Here is an 18700-nt window from a genome sequence, read left to right on the forward strand (position 1 = left end):
CGCACCCGCGAGCGGAGAAAACCCGAATCGGCCCCTCGAGCGACGGGACGGGGACCGTGGGGAGGCAGAGGGACTTCCTGTTGCCCTACCGGAAATGCCGGCCCATTATGTAATGCGTGGGCCTGTGGATGAAGACCTGGGTGCGGGGCAGCTCAGCCCCCTCCCCCTAGCATGTACCTGCCCTTAGACCGAGGGCCGCTCAGGGCCTCAGACCCCAGGTGAGCCCCCCGCATGGAAAGAAAACACGACCCGGGGCTTACAGTTAGAGGGTCCATCCATCGTGAGCAGGAACGCTCCCTGGGCTGGAGTTTCTTACCCTGCAGTTTCTTACTGGATCTGATTGACCCGGTTACTGCCCATCGGAGCCACTGGGCAAGAGTGAAGATGAGCGTTTCAAACCCAGCGCTGAAAACCCCAGCGTTGTGGGTTTTTTTCCTGTGGCATTGTTGCATTGTTTGCACCTGGCTTCTTCAGTATAACCTCTTTTCAAGCATAGCTGCCGTCTGCCTTCTTGTATTGAATCAGTGAGTAAGCGGCGTTAAGATGGAAAGCGGCAGTGGTTCCAGGGAATTAAAGCTGTTTTTGAAAGGTTATGGTGCTTCCCGGAAAAGTGATTATTAAGTTGGTACTCGCAAACCTTTAAACCGGTCTTGGTATCTAACCCTCCCTTTTTTGTTTGTTTGTTTGTTTGTTTGTTTGTTTTTTGCCCCTTATTGAAGGCGTACAGGAAATTAGCCAAGGAATACCACCCTGATAAGAATCCAAATGCTGGAGACAAAGTAAGTAATTTGAGACTCCCCCCCCTCCCCCCAAGGTTTCAGTGTTAAACTTAAGTTGCCCTCCTTGTAAAAGGGATGTAAGAAAAGTCCGTTAATGCCCCTGAGCCCAGTTTTTATGCTCAGAGGATTTTGGTTTGTGACAGGAATACCGACATTCTGGGCCCTGGTAGGTGATCAATAGGACCAGGATCAAACCAAAGGCAGCTTGCACCTTCCAGAATTAGGTGGATTCTGGATTCCTGTAGCCTTTCTCCACTCTTCTATTTAAAAATCCGATCGTTTTCCTTTTCCTTTGTAGTTCAAAGAAATAAGCTTTGCGTATGAAGTGCTATCAAATCCTGAGAAACGCGAGCTATATGACCGCTATGGAGAGCAGGGCCTCCGGGAAGGCAGCGGCGGCGGTGGCGGCATGGATGACATCTTCTCCCACATTTTCGGTGGGGGCCTGTTTGGCTTCATGGGCAATCAGAGTAGAAGTCGAAACGGCAGAAGAAGAGGAGAAGACATGATGCATCCACTCAAGTGAATATCTTTCCTTTTTTTTTTTAAAGTACTTTCTTTCAAGTAGTAATAGTAGAGGAGAAACGGTATCAAAAAATGTTTTATCTTTCATCAGAACACAGTCGTCCATGAGCCTTACCGTCCTCATTGGGTGACTAAGTTGAATTTGGTCACCTGGGTGTTTGCGTTTTGCTACAGATCTTAAAGGGCAGTTGGTGTTTGCCCTGAGTGGGAAGATGGTTTTGTTCATGTGCTCCCCAGGCAGAGTACATGATTGACGTTTCCAATGCTGGAGGTTTTCCTCTTTGAAGTATTTAAATCTTCCAAGTCACTTTTTATTAAAAACATACTAGCTGAGTGCCTGCCCGGCTCGTTTGTTTGCATGTTGTAGTCACTCATTACTTGATCCTCAGTGAGAACTCCGAAATTGGTTTCCATGGAGCTTGCTGGCTTCAAGCCTGACATTAACCTGCCAACATATGAATGGGTCTGACCTTGATCTTAGACTGTGAGTGAGCTCGTGAACCTGCTATAATTTGAAACTAGCTTTTTTACTTTGTAAAATTTGTGAGGCCTTGGGTCCTGTCAGCTTTTTAAACTGACAATGGTTTTACAAGCAAATGCCAGGGACTGAATTTCCAGTATTTAAAATATTTCATGTTATCTATTCATTTGAGCAGATTGGAGGAAGTAAAGCATAACCTGTTACGTTGACTCTCATTCTTAAGTTTGTATATGAGAAGAATTTATCCTTAGAAATGTTATCATTTGGATATTATTCCAAGGGTAACACTTGTGCAGTGTTGGTTAGTTTTTCATATTTTTCTTTAACAAAGAAACGGTCTAAGGCCTGGCCGGTATGGCGCAGTGGTTGAGCCTCGACCTATGAACATGGAGGTCAGGGTTTGATTCCCAGTCAGGGCACATGTCCGGGTAGCTAGCTCGATCCCCAGTGTGGGGCGTGCAGGAGGCAGCCGATCCATGATTCTCTCTCTCATCATTGATGTTTCTCTCTCTCTCTCCCTTCTCTCTGAAATCAATAAAAACATTAAAAAAAGAAAAAGATAGAAATGGTCTAAGAAGTAAATACAATCAAGAGTGCTCGGTTTCATGGTTCTTCATGCCTCCTTTACATTTTGTTTCATAGTGTGCAGTACATGCAGTTTATTTCCTGTTCTTCTGGCATTGCTTTACGTTTCCCCGGTCTGGCAGCATTTCGTCTGGGCGGCGGTATACTGCTCCAGCCGTGGTATTAGTCGCTCCCCTTTCCCTGGGAGGGTGCCAGTGTCTCCTGTGATCGGCGGGGCTGCTGAGGATCTGCGTGCAGCTCGCTCCTTGGCAGAGATTCCCCGGCCGGCAGCTGTGTTTCGAGGCCGAAAAATACAGCCCGGTTTCCTGGTAGAAACGGCCGGTTTAGTCCCGCTGGCGAAGGGTTCTAGCTCCGCAGACCATTACCCACGTTTTTCCTTTCTTGGCCACGTTGGTTGAGATGAGGACTTACCTGGCCTCTTGGTGTGGTCTTGCGTGCTGACTGTGATGTGATGTGCCAGGGGGAAGCCCTACCTGTTTGTTTTCTGTCCGTGGTTTGGTTAAAGGTTCTTACGAAAAGTAAAAGGCAGGTACACCCAGGGGCTTTTGTCCGCGGTGACGCTGGAAATGGCATGGCTCCGGTGCTGGGAATGTTTGTAAGTGTTTTATTCTCATGCTGCCTGGAACCTGTACAGTCTTAGCTTCAGATAACAAGTGTGAGAAAGTTTGAATACCGCAGAAGACTGTGTTCTTTGTGGAATACTTCCAACTATTTTTTTGGCTCCTCCATTTTCAAGTAAATCTGTACTCACCAAAGGAGATGTACCACACGGTTGGGAGGGTAAGACCAAACTGCACTCACGAAGAACAGTGTGAGATTCAATATACGTAGGTCCCTGGAGGTTACTTTGGAAAAGAGTGGTCCTGTAATTCATCTGTGCTGTATGAGTAAAGGCACTTTGGGTTTTATAAGTCATATTTTTAAATGCATTTCTATTGATGTCAGAGCGGAGGGAGAGAGAGAAACATCAATGATGAGAGAGAATCATGGATTGGCTGCCTCCTGCACGCCCCGCTCTGGGGATCGAGCTGGCAACCTAGGCCTGTGCCCTTGACCGGAATCAAACCCAGGCCACTTCAGTCTGCAGGCTGACTCTGTATCTGCTAAACCAAACAAGCTAGGGCTACGTCATGTATTTTTAATAGACTTTTTAACTCCACCCTTTTTGGGTCTTAGAGCTCTGAAAATTTGGTAAAAGTTGATGCAGTTTTGCTTAGAATTTGCTGGGTTCCTTAGAGCTTTAAGACTTGTCGGCTCTCTGTTAAAAACCTGTTCCTCTCCTCCCCTGTCACACTGTAGATAAGGCCACTTTTTTCCCTTTTTTGAGACATGCACTCCGATGCCAACTCCTGTTATAATAGGACTTTGTAGCCTTTCTGAATCGTCCGTGGAGGGTGCAGAGCCTTGTAGTGCAGTGAGGACTGACTTAGCCTCGCTGTGCCCGTTCTGTCCTGGAAAAGGGGGTTCCTGCCTGAGGCCAGAGGAAGGCTGTGCACTTGAGTTTGCACTTAGCAGCTTTATCAGAAAACGCAACAGCACACGCTGGCCTGACCCTGGTGCTGGCTTTGGGCGCATCTGTACTGTCCAGGACCGTAAAACTTTCTGATACTTCAGGCCACAAAACAAAACCTCAGTCGGTGGCTTCATGAAAGGTGTTTTAAATTCTTTGTTTGAGACGGTTATAGTGAAATTTGCTGTTTCAGCTGTCATTTACGTCTGTATTTGAGAGAACTGGGCAAAATTTAATTGAACCCAATTCTTTTCTCCCCAGAGTGTCTTTAGAAGATCTGTATAATGGCAAGACCACCAAACTACAGCTTAGCAAGAATGTGCTCTGCAGTGCGTGCAATGGGTAAGTGTGTCCTGGTTTATGACTCGATCTCATCTGCGCTCTCAGTGGCACCCTGAGTGTCTGCCAGAGAAAAGTTGTTCTTGATTTAAAACTCACTAAACAGAACATCTCCTGGGCCCCCTGCGAGTCAGTTTAATAGTCGCTGAGGGTTGAAGATGAAGGTGAAAAGCCCAGTCCTGCTTGTCTGGCCGGTGGGCAAAAGCTAATGGATGCCTTTGCTTGCTTTAGCCAAGGTGGAAAGTCGGGGGCTGTTCAGAAGTGCAGCGCCTGCCGGGGTCGCGGCGTCCGCATCATGATCCGGCAGCTGGCCCCGGGGATGGTGCAGCAGATGCAGTCCGTGTGCTCCGACTGCAACGGAGAAGGTGCGTGCTGGGCTCCGGCCCCAGGCTGGGGGTGGGTGCGCAGAAATAGGGAGGCGCAGTTTTTCTTTCTCGGCGTGGTTGTATCTTCCTGTTGAATAAAGAAAAGCCACGGAGAGCTCTGGAAGGAAAATATGAGAAGAATTACTCCATCAGGCCTGGGCCCAGGGAACCCAGATAAACCATAAATGTGTATTCTGTCCGGGGAAATGTTTCTCTTTTCTAATAGCAGGAGGATGGACAGATTTGTCCTTCAGATTTGTAAGGGGATGTTCGATGGAGCGGGGAGCAGCCAATGGTTAGTTACCCTTCTGAGAAGAGACGGCTTCCTGTGAGACAACGTGGAAACGCCGGCTGCTGCCTCCCTGGTAGGCAGGACTGGCAGCCGGGCCTGCGGCCTTGGGGCCGTGCTGGCCAAAAGGACTTTTCTGCCTTGACCGAATGTTCTGTGTCTGCAACGTCCAGAGCAGTAACCACCAGCTTCCTGTGGCTCCTGAGCTCTTGAATGACGGAGGGACTGTGTCCTTAGTTTGAACGCAGAGCCGTGACTGGTGGTGGCTGTCATAGCGGAGAGCACGGGTTTAGAGCATCCTTTTCCCAGTGCTCCTGGGAGGGACGAGGTCACTTGGGGAAGCTGCCTGTTACCTTCCCCGCGAGAGGGCTCGGGGCGTTTCCCTCTCACTGTGGCCGACAGTCCGCTGTCGAAAAGCCAGAGTTGGCAGAGCTGCCCGGGGGCCATTGCACTTGGAGGCACTGATATTTTGCAGGACATGCTTTGTAACGTGTTCTAGAAACAGACTCAGAAGTTATTGATGACACATGTCCTCTAAGCATTACAGGGTGCCAATCAGCCATTAGAAATCGACACTTCTTTCACAGTCTATGTACAGCTTCCATTTTATTTCATTAGACACTAATCAAATGTTTCAGAAGAGTGCGTAGGGAAGAAAAGAAGCTGGGTGTCCGGAGCGTGGTGTGGAGGGACTCGTACCACTAATGCAGCATCTAGCGGGTTTCAGCAGTTGTCCTTGACCGTGAACTACGTAAGGGGCGACCCATAGTAGGGCGCCTGTGCAGCTTTTCGTGTGTGAAGGAAATGAAATTCACTGCCAACCGCACAGTAATAATGAGCCATGAGGCTAGCTGCATTTTTATTTGGGCTAAACTCGTGAAACTAAGGCTGAGCACAAAAATGAAGAAGCACCTGACACCCCTTGTTTTTGTTTTTTTAATTTCATTTATTTCAGAGGAAAGGGGAGGAGGAGAGAAGCATCCATGATGAGAATCATGGATTGGCTACCTCTTGCACGCCCCCTAGTGGGGATGGGGCCCGCAACCCGGGCATGTGCCCTTGACTGAAATCGAACCAGGGACCCTTTAGTCCCTAGTCACTCTGTCCAGAGCCAAACCAGCTAGGACACCTGACACCCCTTTTGTTTCCGGGCCCCCGGCTTTGTTTTCACTCCAGGAAGAGAGTCAGGACCAGGAAGGGTTTAAGGCACATTATGCTCAGAAATGGAGGAGGCCTCAGGGAACCAGCAGTGAGGTGTGAGTTTTTGATATTAAGAATGATTCTCTAATCAAAATGTTAGGTGGCCGTTAAAGGAGTTCAGAAAATGTATTTAATGAATAAAAGCCTTGGCAAGACTTACCTGACCTAAGAGGGCAGCGGAGTAATCTCACTGGAAGCTTGCCTGGCCTCTCTTCCCAGGAGAGGTCATTAACGAGAAGGACCGCTGTAAAAAGTGCGAGGGGAAGAAGGTGATTAAAGAAGTCAAGATCCTCGAAGTCCACGTGGACAAGGGCATGAAGCACGGCCAGAGGATCACGTTCGCGGGGGAGGCAGACCAGGCGCCCGGAGTGGAGCCGGGAGACATCGTTCTCTTGCTGCAAGAGAAGGAACATGAGGTGAGGTCCTTGGTGTTGGCTTTATTCGGGGTGGGGGTGCGTGCGAGGGGCGGGTCGGGTGTGCCTGGGTTTCCCGGAGCGGCGCTGCACACATGCGCACGGGGAAGTGCCCAGTGGTCCGGCTGCGGTGTGGGGCGGCCTGGTTAGCCCGGTGGGGCCTGCCGTGGCGTTGACTAGCACTGTAGCTCGTCGTCTCGTGGCCTCTGTCCCGGCCTCCGTGGCCTCCGTGTCTGAAGACGAGGCCCGGACCAGAAGGCCGAGGCAGCTCCCTTGCCCTGTGCAGCCCCCGGGGCAGGGAGGGGGCGGCGGACAGGGCTTCAGCCCTCAGTGCTGCTGTTTGTCTTACACACGGGTGCCCCGGCGAGATTCTCTGGAATGTAAGGGCTCTGCGGTTGGACATTTTTTATGTTAAATTTCTGATCAGAGTGCACTGCGTGTGTGTACAAGGCAACGTTAGCTGGTCCGGCGATGGGGCCTAGGGTGGTCCTTGGGCTGTGCCTCTGCGCTTGTATTTAAGGTGCTGTGTGTGCACTGTAGACCTTTATTCAAGGAGAATAGATGGAGCTATTTGTGAAACAGCCCTTCAGTCATCACCCAGATTCTTTAAAAAAAAAAAATGTTTTTTAATTGATTTTAGAGAGGGAGAGGGCAAAAAGGATAGAAACATCAGTGACGAGAGAGAATCATTGATCAGCTGCCTCCTGCACACCTCACACTGGGGATCGAGTGCGAAACCTGAGCATGTGTGCTGACCGGGAATCGAACTGCTCATAGGTTGGTGCTCAACCACTGAGCCTCAATGGCCGGGCCCCAAATGCTTGGCTGTAGAAGTGTTTGACGGGGCTCTGGCTTTGTCCTTGGTCCCATTGACTCAAGTTCCAGTGAAAGTCTTCACAGGTCATCCCCCTTCTTCGTTTACACGAAAATTTTCTCCCATTTGATGGCGATTTCTACCAATGAAGTTTTTTAAATCACTTCACGAACCCAGTGGAGGGTGAAGCTGCCTTGCGGTGCAGATTCTGGGAATGTGACCGGGTTCCATTCCCTTGCGGGGTGAGTTGCCGCCCCAGCCTTTCTCAGGGGCATCAGTAGAGCTTCTAGCCTCGGCGAAGCTATAGATTGCTCTGTACGTCTTGGCTCTTTGTGGATATTGCCAAGCTCACAAAAAGCGAGGATCTCTTAGAACGCTGGAAAGTAGTAATTTCTAGAAGTCATCCTTAGGGTCTTGTAGGCTGGAATATTTGTAGCTCTTTTATGAGCTGCTCTGTTAGGTAGCACTGTGTTCGGCCGTGCCTTCCATGCATAGCACCATACAAGGTATTAAAGGCACAAAGATAGAAAGATGGCCAAGGAGTGGAGATGGTTAGAGTCCGCTTGGGCACAGAGCAGGCCGGGTTGTAAGATGGCACCGCTGTGTGTGGTGCTCCCGTGACACATCACAGGGAGCAGTCATCGCGTGGTGTCTGCGCGCAGGGCAGGAGGGTGGTGAGGAAGTCGGAGGGGGTAGGAATGGTGGTTGGTGTTCTGGCCTGTTGGATTTGTCCCCCTAAGCTCAGCCTGTACTGTGGCTGAATAATCCAGTGGGGATTTAAACATGGAGGTCAGTGGACTTGAGTCAGTTCTGACTCCCGTGTAGCGGCATTGGCCTCCTGGCTTGGCTCAACCGCACACAAAGCCGGTCCTCCCTCGGGGCGGTCATCGGGCCCAGGGAGGGGTGCACAGGCTGCCTTTCTGTTGGGGCCGCGGGGAGGTGTCTGAAGTGATGTCACTGACTCGTGGGCCGCTGTGGAGTGCATGGCTTTCCAGCAGGCGGCGGTCCCACTGGTGGTCTGACAGGAGATGGCAAAGGCCGGCGAGGGCTCACCTCGGGAGAGGGCAGGGTGGGCCTTCCCGGTTTATGACCAGGAAATCTGAACCCACGCTGGGATTTGGGCAATTGTTTTTGTTTTGTTTTTTAATGTGGTTTTTTTTTTGTTTGTTTTGTTTTTTTCAGAGAGGAATGGAGAGGGGGATAGGGAGATAGAAACATCAACGATGAGAGAGAATTATGGATGGGCTGCCTCCTGTCCGCCCCCTTCTGGGGATCGAGTCCACAGCCCAGGCCTGTGCCCTGGCCAGGAATCGAACCTCGATCTCCTGGGCCATAGGTCGACGCTCAACCCCGGAGCCACGCCAGTCGCACTGGGCAATTGTTTAATTTCTGCCCCTGAAAACTTTCTGAACCTTCTGAAGAAAACTTGACTAGTTTGAACTAGTCCATGAAAAATCTTGTACTTTGTTTTTTGTGTTTTTCACTCCCAGCTCTGGTGCTGAAGCCATGGTGAGGCCATGAGGTCAGGGTGGGGCTGTATCTGAAGCAGCATGTGACTCTCCTGAGGGAAGCACTTGCTGCTGGGATGCTGTGTGTCGTGTGCGTCTTTCTGTGCGTGTGTGCGCATGTGTGCACATGCGTGTGCTGGTGATCTGGCTGCCAAGGTGCATTTGCACAAAGGACCGTAGGACCTGGTGATGCTAGTCCCTCCTCTGTTGGTTTTTCAGACGTGATTGTCACTTTTAAGTGGTTTGCTGCCTCTTTCTTGGTAGTTTCTCTTCATCAATCCTGTTTTTCAAAAATTTCCCAATTGTTCTTGCTTGCGTGTTCTCTGAATTTTAGCATCAAATTGGCTAGCCTAGCCCCCCCCCGCCCCCGCACCACCACCACCACCCCAGAAAAGCCAAACAACTCAGGCCATTTTTTATTCGAATCACATCAAGGTGAGCCCTCCTGTCCAAGATACCCAAGAGCAGCGCCCGGTCTTGTCCCTCCTTCCAGCAGAGCTGCTTTTTAAAGAAGTGAGCCCAGGTGGCTGCTCCGGCTCACTGGGAAGGCAGAGAAAGGGGGGCCTTGAAAGCAGGTTCAGGGGGTGAGCCTAGAATGCGCTGCCGCTGCTGCCCACTGGCTCTAAGTCTCGTAGGGGGCAGGGGAGGGGGGAGAAGGAGGAGAGCAATGTAGCCTTAACTGAAGGATACGTGGTTCAAAACTGTCCGTTCCCGGGTGCGGCTGTGGGCCCTGGGCCGCGGTCAGGACGTGTGAGGTCAGCTTTCTTTCTTGGGCAAATTTGGGAGGAGGGTTTGGGACAGGGGCTGCCTTTCAGGTTCCTCTCTGCTCGGAACTGCCCAGCATTCTTTGGAAGAGAGACTAGCATTGAAAAATATATAGATGACCATTTCCTGCAGTTCGTTTTATTATATTAAACTTCAGAAGTGAAGCGTCTGGATGTTTGTGAAAAGCGAGGCAGGCGTGTGCAGAGGGACGTGTTTTCCTGCCGTGGAAGCGCGGAGACACTCTTGATGTTGATGGAGTGACCTGGGCGCTCGGGCTGAGTCCACGGGTTTATTGTTGATTTGCATTCCTCTAGACAGGTGTGGGCTGTGGGGAGCGGAAACGTGTTCGTACCTGTGCCACGTGACGCGTGGTGTTGGCGCCTTCATTGGCTGAGCGTTGCTGGTGGAACTGTTTATGTTGAACTTGGCCCTCCCTTGCCCTTGTTGGGATGCTGTCTGGGGAGCTCTCCAGGGGCGAACCTGCTCCCAGAATCCCGCTGGGCCCTCTGCGCCCTTAGCTCGGAGCCGGACCAGGAAATGGGCCTGCAGGGCCCGCCTGTTTGTTTCTGCGGCCTCAGCTGTGACGTAGGTTTGAGCCATTGCCTCCCAATTCCCGGGCTTGCCTGGTGGAAGTTTCTGGCATATTACTTGAGAACGGCCAGGTTTTCTTACATAAATTTAGGGCGTGGAGACGGGGCTTGGCACTGGATGGTAAATGGAAGTTGTGAGGTCGGTTCAAGGCACAGAGCATGGCCGTGTGGCTCCGTCTTGAGGAGCTGTGTCTGCTGCTCTCCCCCAGGTGTTCCAGCGGGACGGCAACGACCTGCACATGACCTACAGGATAGGCCTCGTGGAGGCGCTCTGCGGCTTCCAGTTCACCTTCAAGCACCTCGATGCCCGTCAGATCGTGGTGAAGTACCCGCCGGGCAAGGTCATCGAGCCGGGTGAGTGCCCGCCCTGAGGGCCTCCTGTGCGCTTCTCGCATAGTAGGTGGCTCTTAAAAAGAACATTACTGAGCGCTCTTCTTCTTGGATAAAGTTCTTCATACTTTCCCCACGACTTCCTCAAATACTAGGGTGCGTCCGGGTGGTTCGAGGGGAAGGTATGTGCCGCAGTAGGAACCCCTTCGAGAAAGGCGACCTGTACATCAAGTTCGACGTGCAGTTCCCTGAGAACAACTGGGTCAGCCCCGACAAGCTCTCCGTAAGTGCCCCGACATCCGCAGCGGGCGCTGCCTTCCGTCCAGTGTCAGTTAAAATTCTTTATCACCTTCCATTGTTTGTGGTGCCAAGAGGTGGTCAGCACATAAAAGTGCTTTTTACGTATTTGCTCCGTGGCTCTCCTGGCTGCTACTGAAATGAGGATTGCTGGGGTCAGTGTCCAGGGGCCGGGGCTGGTGGTAAAGTAGCGCCCACGGGGCGTGGTGTGCTGGGGAAAGGGGAGTCACGGGGGTGGGGTCCCTTGCCTGAAGGGGGCACCCCCAGCCCAGCCGGCTGGTTCTTCGTGCAGGAAGGCGTGTCTGCGTGTCCCATGCTTCCGAGTGGGCAGGTGGTGGCTTGTTTTCTGAGCAGTAGAGGTCACACAGAGGAGATGTCTGCAGGTGTGGCCTGCGGTCTCGGCTTCACTCGCCAGGGCAGTGCTGCTCACTTGAAAGGAGCCCGCCCCTTGGGCTGTGTGTGGGCAGGGGCTCCTGGAGACGTTGGCAGCGACCTTTTTTGTGTTTGTTTTAACGAAGGAACTAGAAGACCTTCTGCCATCCCGACCGGAAGTCCCGAACATCATCGGGGACACAGAGGAGGTGGAGCTTCAGGAATTCGACAGCACCCGGGGCTCGGGGGGCGGGCAGAGGCGCGAGGCCTACAACGACAGTTCCGATGAGGAGGGCAGCAGCCACCACGGCCCCGGTGTGCAGTGTGCCCACCAGTGAGCCGCGGGGCGCAGGCGGGTTTCCTCCGCGTGCCGGTTGGTCTGCAGCGGCCCAGCCAGAGGGTCTGTCGATCCGAATGAACTGATGGATATTTCCTGGTCTATGTGTAACTTTAAAGTCGGTATAGTATCTACAGAGTGTATAATTTAACTAACCACAGAGCTCTGCATCTTCGTCTGACTGGTCTGTACAGAGGAGAGCACTCGAGGAGGCAGGACTGACGCGCGTTCCCAGGCCCGCCCTGGTCTGTGCGCGGTTTCTATCAGTTCCGTGTAGATTCTGTTTCATGTTTGCAACTCGAAGCCCACGTTGTAAGTCTGTCCAGTGTGTCCCGGAGCTTGTGTTTGGCTGCGCCTGCGTCACAAGCTGCTGCAACCAGAATAAAGAGTTTCCGAGCCTGCGTCTCGCTTGGGTGCAGGGAGTGGGCTTTGCGCACAGGGCTCGGCGCTGACGGAACAGTGGGAGTGACATCCGCGCTGGCGGTCACGTTGTTGGGATTTCTCTTCTTTTCTTGTTTTTTATCATCTTGTGAAAGGTTTTGAAACTCGATAATAAAGAGCAGTTGGTGTAAATTATTTTTGTGTCACATTTTTAGGAGGAAAAACACATTTTTTAAAATTGATTTTAGAGAGAGGAAGGGAGAGAGAGAAACATCGATGTGAGAGAGAGGGAGACATGGATCAGTTGCCTTCCATACCAGCCCAGACCGGGGGTGGAACCCACAACCTGGTATGTGCCCTGACCAGGAATGGAAGCCGCCGCCCTTCAGTGCATGGAATGATGCTCCGTCCGACGGGGCTACCCCGGCCGGGGCAGCAGGAAGAGCATATTTTGAACCGACAAATGGATCCTCAACCTGGAGAATGGATTCTTGGTTCTAGCTCCCAAGCCGCTCTTAAACCTGTGGGCCTGGCGCTCATGCTCGGGCACACACCCATTTGATTGTTTACACCATGAATGCAAGTTTGACGGTAGAAACGGGCTATCCTGGCTTCCCTTGATGCTTTGTAGACTCCAGGACACCCGAGTTACACGGCTCCTCTGTTATGGCCCTGCGCATTGGGGCGACATAGCCTCTGCACCCCACCATCGCCCCTTTATTTATAAAAGGAAACCGCAAATCAGTACTAGAACCATGTCTGCATAGAGCCTGTTTCCATTAAATGTTCAGTTAAAGATTCTGTCTTCATCAGGCTGTGTGTTTGAGTGGGGGGAGGATTGATGAGATGGGGGAGGGTTGACTCGCTGCTGTTTATGGGAAAGCAGGCCGGGGTGGTGTGAGGACAGTCGGGCACAACCTGTGTGAAGGGCGTTGTGTTGCTCTTCCCACCTCTCTCTCTCTGACCTTTCCCTTCCCAGGACACACTTGAATTTGAAGGAAGAGACTCTGTGTACTCTTTACATTTGGGAGAGAACAGGAGAGAACTGAAAATGGAGTTTTTCAAGGGTTGCCATCCCTGACTAAATATAACGCACCGAGTCTCTCCTAGGTCCGCCAGAACCTGCATGGGCAGGAAGGTGTCCTGGCATTCCTCCCAGCCGCGAGGTTTCGATGACTGTCCCAGCCACCTACCTCTGCTGTACAAAAACTACAGCCAGCCTGGCGAGGCGGCAGCACGGCAGTTTTGTATCCGAGTTCCTTCCCCGCGCACCACCTGACGCGTAAGAAACGGTGGCAGTACAGTTTGTCGCCTTCCCAATAAAGGGTTAGAAGCAGCGGTTCCGTTTGGCCTTTCTGTGCAGGTGGTTGTGACCAAACCACACGGAAGCGGGTGGTGGACGGCGTTCGGATCGGTTCTTCCCCGCAGTCGTCCGCTTTGCAGAGCGCCTGCCCAGAGAAGAGGCCTTGAGTGTCTCCCGTCAGGAGTGATCCCGCGTATCCCATTCACTAGGCCCTTTCCCAGGGGTGCAGTCCGGGGCCGGGGCTTAGAACATTCAGAGCTCGGCGGCCTTCGCCACTCTCCAGAACATTCCACCTCAGAAAGGAACCCGTTAGCATTCGCGCTCTGGTCCTTGCTCTGGTGCAGTCGCTCATCTGGTATCTGTTTCTCAGGCCAGTTTTGGACCATTGGTATAAAATGGGATTCTATTTTTTTAAGTCCTCATCTAAGAGTCTGTTTTCCATTAATCTTTAGAGGAGAGGGAGGCGAGAAAGAGAAACACTGACGTGATCACCTTCCCCACACGCCCCAACAGGCCAGGGATCGAACCTGTGACCCATCAGTCCACAGGCTGATGCTCTGACCACTGAGCGAAACCGGCCGGGGCTCCAGTGGGATCTAACTTAGTCCGTGTCCAGGGCTCATCCCTGACAGCGCGCAGCAGCACTGCCTTTGTATTGCCAGGTCACTCCTGGCCCTGCTCGCCGGCCGGTGGGCACTGGAGTCTTCCCGTGGGGGATCATGCTGTGAACGTTCACATACTGAGTTTTGTGTGGACGTCTTTCCAGTTCTGGGCAGATGCCGAGAAGTGAAGTGTCTGATTCCCATGGTAACCTTTTAATCCTTTGCCAGACTTCTAAAACAGGCCGCCCCATCTTACAATCCTACCAGCAGAGGAGAGAACTTGTTTTCCACAACTGCAGCGTGGACCCGTCTCATGACAGCCTCCGCAGTGGGGGCGAGAGGCGAGGGGTTGAGATCTGCATTTGCCTGGTGAGGAATGCTACGCATCTTGCCATGCGCTCACCGGCCAGTGTGTACCGTGGGAGCAGCGTCTGTTCACAGCCTCCGCCCGTGTCACTCAGGCTGTCTCAGTGTTCACGTGTCACCTCCCGCCCTGCCAGCGCCCCAGTTCACCAGCAAGTATGCGGTGGGAAGGCTTCCAGGGAAGCCACAGGCCAGGAAGTGATGAAGAAAGGGTCCCAGGTCAAGATCAACCCAAGGCCCACACTCCAAGGACGGGCCCCACGACCTGCCAGCAGCCGGGGAAGCTGTCCCTTCTCCACGCTTCCAGCACAAGGCCTGGGGGCAGGGGGGTGTCTCAGTGGCCTGGTGTCCGTTGGCGCCATCCTTGAACCCGTCGCCGGGGTCAGGCTCACTGGGCCTGGATCCCACGCCCAGCCGTTCTCACCTTAGCGAGGTGGCCTGGGCAGTGCCTGTGTTTCTGTTTCCAGGTAGAGCGAGCATGTCAAACTCAAAGGCTAATACGGGCCAACTAAATGAGTTTGACATGCTTGAGGTGGAGGGGCTTTGTGTTGGAAGGGATCACGTCTTAGGTATTTGAGAGACATCCATTGTCAGTGTGAGAGGAGCAGGGAGAGGGCGTTGCCTTTCGTCCTGGCCCTGGGGCCTCTGCCCTTTTCCACTGCTTGCTCTCTCTCTCTCTCTCTCTCTCTCTCTATATATATATATATATATATGTTAGAAGCCCAGCATGTGAAATTGCGTGGCCCCGCCCACCCATGCCGGTCTTTGGTTGTTACAAAGATTTCAGAGAGGAAGGGAGAGGGAGAGACAGAAACATCAATGATGAGAGAGAATCATTGATCAGCTGCCCACTGCATCCCCACACTGGGGATCGAGCCCAGAACCCGGGCATGTGCCCTGACTGGAAATTAAACTGTGACCTCCTGGTTCACGGGATCCACCCTCAACCACTGAGCCTCGCCCGCTGGGCTCCCTCTCTGACCAGCGGGAATGTTGGGAGCCGCCCTCAAACCCCCTTCCTGACATACGTGGGCAGCAGCAGGTCAGAGCCACCTCTGAGGTAAGTCAGCTGTTCAGTATCCATCTCCTTCCCGCAGCCGGGGACGGAGTGGCACAGAGCTCTCACAGCCAGTCACGGCCAGAATAACCACCAGGCTGCATGCAAAGTGAGAACGTACCAGGAGGAACGGCCTGACCACAAAAACCTGCCCAGCCAGTAACGCAGCCAAGAACGCCGACGCAAGTAGGTTCTCCTGACGGCACCCGGCACCCGTGTGCATGTCCACCCTCACCCACCGCACTGCAGTCTGGAGTCACACAATTGGCTTCGTGCGCAGCATCTAGTCAGCCCACACCCATCTTAGCCAGAGGCATGGGGCCAGGCATTGCTCAGGAGCCCTGTCCAGGTCTCGTCACAAAGCTGAACCACCACAGTGCAGGTGGCCCGGCTGCCGAGTTAGAGGGCGTGTGTTTGCTTTTAAATGAAATCCTGCCAAGCCCTGGCCAGGTGGCTCAGTTGGTTAGAGCGTCAAACCGATACACCAAGGTTGCAGGTTCGATCCCCGGTCAGGGCCCAGACAAGAATCAATGAGTGGCCGAAACCGGTTTGGCTCAGTGGATAGAGCATCAGCCTGCGGACTGAGAGGTCCCAGGTTCGATTCCGGTCAAGGGCATGTACCGTGGTTGTGGGCACATCCCCAGTAGGGAGTGTGCAGGAGGCAGCTGATCGATGTTTCTCTCTCATCGATGTTTCTAACTCCCTATCTCTCTCCCTTCCTCTCTGTAAAAAATCAATAAAATATATTTTGAAAAAAAGAATCAATGAGTGCATAAATAGGTGGAACGGTAAAGTCAGTTTCTCTCCCTTCCTCTCTCTAAAATCAATAAAGAGGAAAAAAATAAAAACGAGTGAGTAACTGCTGGTGGGGATCCCATTGGTGCTTAAACCTTTTTTCACCCGGAAACTCCCTTTCCCCAGGGTCAGGGTGGCCGTGCACAAGACCAACACAGGATGTCCGCGGAGACGGACTGTGATTGTGAGTGGACGTTACCTGAACACCCCGTCACATCTCATCGCACCCATTCGGTGCCCGGTATGTAGTCATTACAAAACACTGTTGTAAACTGTTTTATGGCATGTTAATTAAGTGACAGAAAATGCATCTGATGTGCTGATCAGTGTTTAAGACACGTGCCTCCCTCGCTGTGCCGAGAGCAGGCACACCGAGTCGAAAATGACATCCTCTGCGTTCAAGGTTTGCGGTTGCTTAAATGTTTTCATTACGAAAATATACACAAAAGTCCAATAGAAGGAGGCTCTGTGCACCCATGGCCGCAGTATTTGGGGAAACGCTCATTGTGCTGGGAATACGTTGCAGAGTGTGGGTGTCCGCTGAGTGTGGGATCTACACAAGGACCGTGAAGCCGGGACCGTTTTTGACACAAAGTGTTTTATTTTGAAATTCCCAGCAGAGCTCTCGTCCTCGGTGCCTTGCGCAGGAGACGCCTGTGAGAATCCAGACTGGAACGGGGGCAGGCAGGCCTGTCGCCCCTCCCGGCCCTCCCGCCAAGCCATACCTGGGGACGCGCAGCCCGGCCCCCAGACCCCCCACCTGCGGGTCTAAACGGACAGAAAACCTCAGGGTGTGGATTTACGGTGTGGCCCTAAATGGCCAATGTCTCTCTCTGGTGGCGCCCAAACCCGACACCAGGATGGACGCTGTAGGAGACGAGCTCGCCCGTGACCGTGACCGGCGCTCCCACCCCGTGCCCCTTGCCAGGCCCGCAGTCACTGTTGACAGGCAAACCAAGTGTACGCGGCAGCATCGTTAAAAACCATGTAAACATTGCAAAGACGTCAGGGTTACTTAGACTCCGAAGAGATATTTATAAAAAACCACTGGGCTTGTGAAAACTACAAATACCAGCCCTCCCTCCGCCCATGAAAAAAGCTGTTACAAAAATATAAAAAATGCACCCGCCTCTGCTCATCCTGGCTCCGGACCACGCCAGAGCCCCGGCAACGTGGAGCTTTTGAAGGAAGGCCGCCTTCCCAGAGACCCTGTTCCTCGGGGCTGCGGCTGCCTTTTTCTCGGGGGCCGCAGGGAGTTCGCCCTGGAAACGGGAGCCCCGGAGGCTGCTTTCCAAGCTCAGATTCTCGATCCAGCTGCTTCCTTTTCCCCTTGGGACGCGCTGGGCCCCCAGACTCCTGTGCTGGCCTTGGGCTCGCTTCCTGCCCCCTGGGGAGGCGGGGTGGCAGGGGGCACGCCTGCCCCGGCCAGGTGTGCTAAGCCAGGGAGGCTGCGGCAAGGGGGGGGTGCCCCACCCCCGGCCTGGGGAGGTGACAGGTGCTGCGGCCCCCTGGCTGGCAAACACTGTGGAGGCAAACGCTGCGGGAAGCGAAGCGCTTTTATGCACTTCAGATCGACCGCACCACAGGCGCGTCGGCCAGTTCATGGGCAGGAAGTGGGCCAAACGCAGTTTGCAAGGGCTCAGCGGACACCTTGGAGGCGGGGTGACTGGCCAGTCCTCGAGAAGGCTTGGGCACCAGGACAGGGCCACTGTCTCACTGTTCCTGCTCTCGCCAGCAGAGGGCAGTGTGTGCCAAGGCTCAACCGGGCCCTGGGAGAGAACCATTGTTGGGGAAAAGCAGGATGGATCCCCTCACCAACAGGCTGACTCCCCACACACGACTGGGATAGCGGGGTAGCGCTGGGCTGTACCCCCGTCCCAGGTCCCAGCCAACCCGTCACCCCCAAAGCCTCGTGGGTGCACAGAGTCCTTGCTCCCTGGGAGCCTGGTCACCTGCTCACACCCACTCATCCCCTGCAGGACAGAAGGAAAACAGTACCCACCACCGACCGGGCATCCCCGCGACCCCTGCACCCCTGCACTGAGACGCACTGTCTGCCTCCGGCCAGAAGGGGGCGCCCCGCTGAGCCTGCAGTGGACTCGGGGCCCCTGCTGGGGGCTGGGTTCTGCACCAAGGGTTTTATTTCACAGATCACGTGGCGGTTGGGATGTCCAGTCCTCCCCGGGGTTCAGCCCTGCACTTGCAGCCTCCTGTTCCTCGGAGCAGCCTCTCACCCCGATGAGCCCGGGAGCGGCGGCGGCAGCAGATCCAGACGCGCCCCCCACGGGCGGGCCACGTCCCCTCCACTTTGGTTGCATCAAAAAACAAGAAGAGAAACGGGGTTTCTGGGACATCCCCATTCACATCGGCTCGGGAGAGACGTGCTCCCCACGTCAAGGCACAAAGAAGGAGGCCTCCTGGGGCGGGGCGGCGGTGCCAGCGACCGGAGGCCCTGGCGGGGCGGAGGCAGGTCGCTGGGAGGGGCTCAGTGGGGGCCTCAGGCGAACTCCCCGAGGAACTGGATGTGGAAGTCCTTCACCCTCTGCAGCACCGTCTTCAGCTTCTCCATGGGAGGGAGGATGGTCATCCTGGGGGGAGAGCAGCGTCAGCCCGGCTGCCGGCCGCCCGCAGGGGCAGAGGGCAGAGAGCAGAGGCACGAACCCCGCAGCTCGGGCCCCCCACCTGCCGCCGGGGCACCAG

The 18700-nt window shown here is 53.7% G+C and overlaps 2 protein-coding genes across 2 annotated transcripts in view; one reads left to right on the forward strand and one right to left on the reverse strand.

Moving 5' to 3' along the window:
• Positions 1-171: 171 nt before the first annotated feature.
• Positions 172-12075, forward strand: DNAJA2 (DnaJ heat shock protein family (Hsp40) member A2). Its single transcript, XM_015564698.1, has 9 exons — positions 172-218; positions 623-779; positions 1078-1301; positions 4142-4222; positions 4451-4584; positions 6293-6489; positions 10373-10517; positions 10649-10776; positions 11309-12075. The coding sequence occupies exons 1-9, from the start codon at positions 172-174 to the stop codon at positions 11498-11500; spliced, it is 1305 nt and encodes a 434-aa protein (XP_015420184.1). The 3' UTR covers positions 11501-12075.
• Positions 12076-16578: 4503 nt separating this feature from the next.
• The window catches only part of GPT2 (glutamic pyruvate transaminase (alanine aminotransferase) 2), a 12920-nt gene continuing 10798 nt past the window's right edge, over positions 16579-18700 (reverse strand). Inside the window, exon 8 of the mRNA XM_015564699.1 lies at positions 16579-18588. Coding sequence (XP_015420185.1) covers positions 18498-18588 — 91 coding nt within the window. The 3' untranslated portion in view covers positions 16579-18497. The remainder of the gene's footprint in view (positions 18589-18700) is intronic.

Source organism: Myotis davidii, unplaced genomic scaffold (genome assembly GCF_000327345.1).
Source record: "Myotis davidii unplaced genomic scaffold, ASM32734v1 scaffold181, whole genome shotgun sequence".
NCBI classification, from domain to species: Eukaryota; Metazoa; Chordata; class Mammalia; order Chiroptera; family Vespertilionidae; genus Myotis; species Myotis davidii.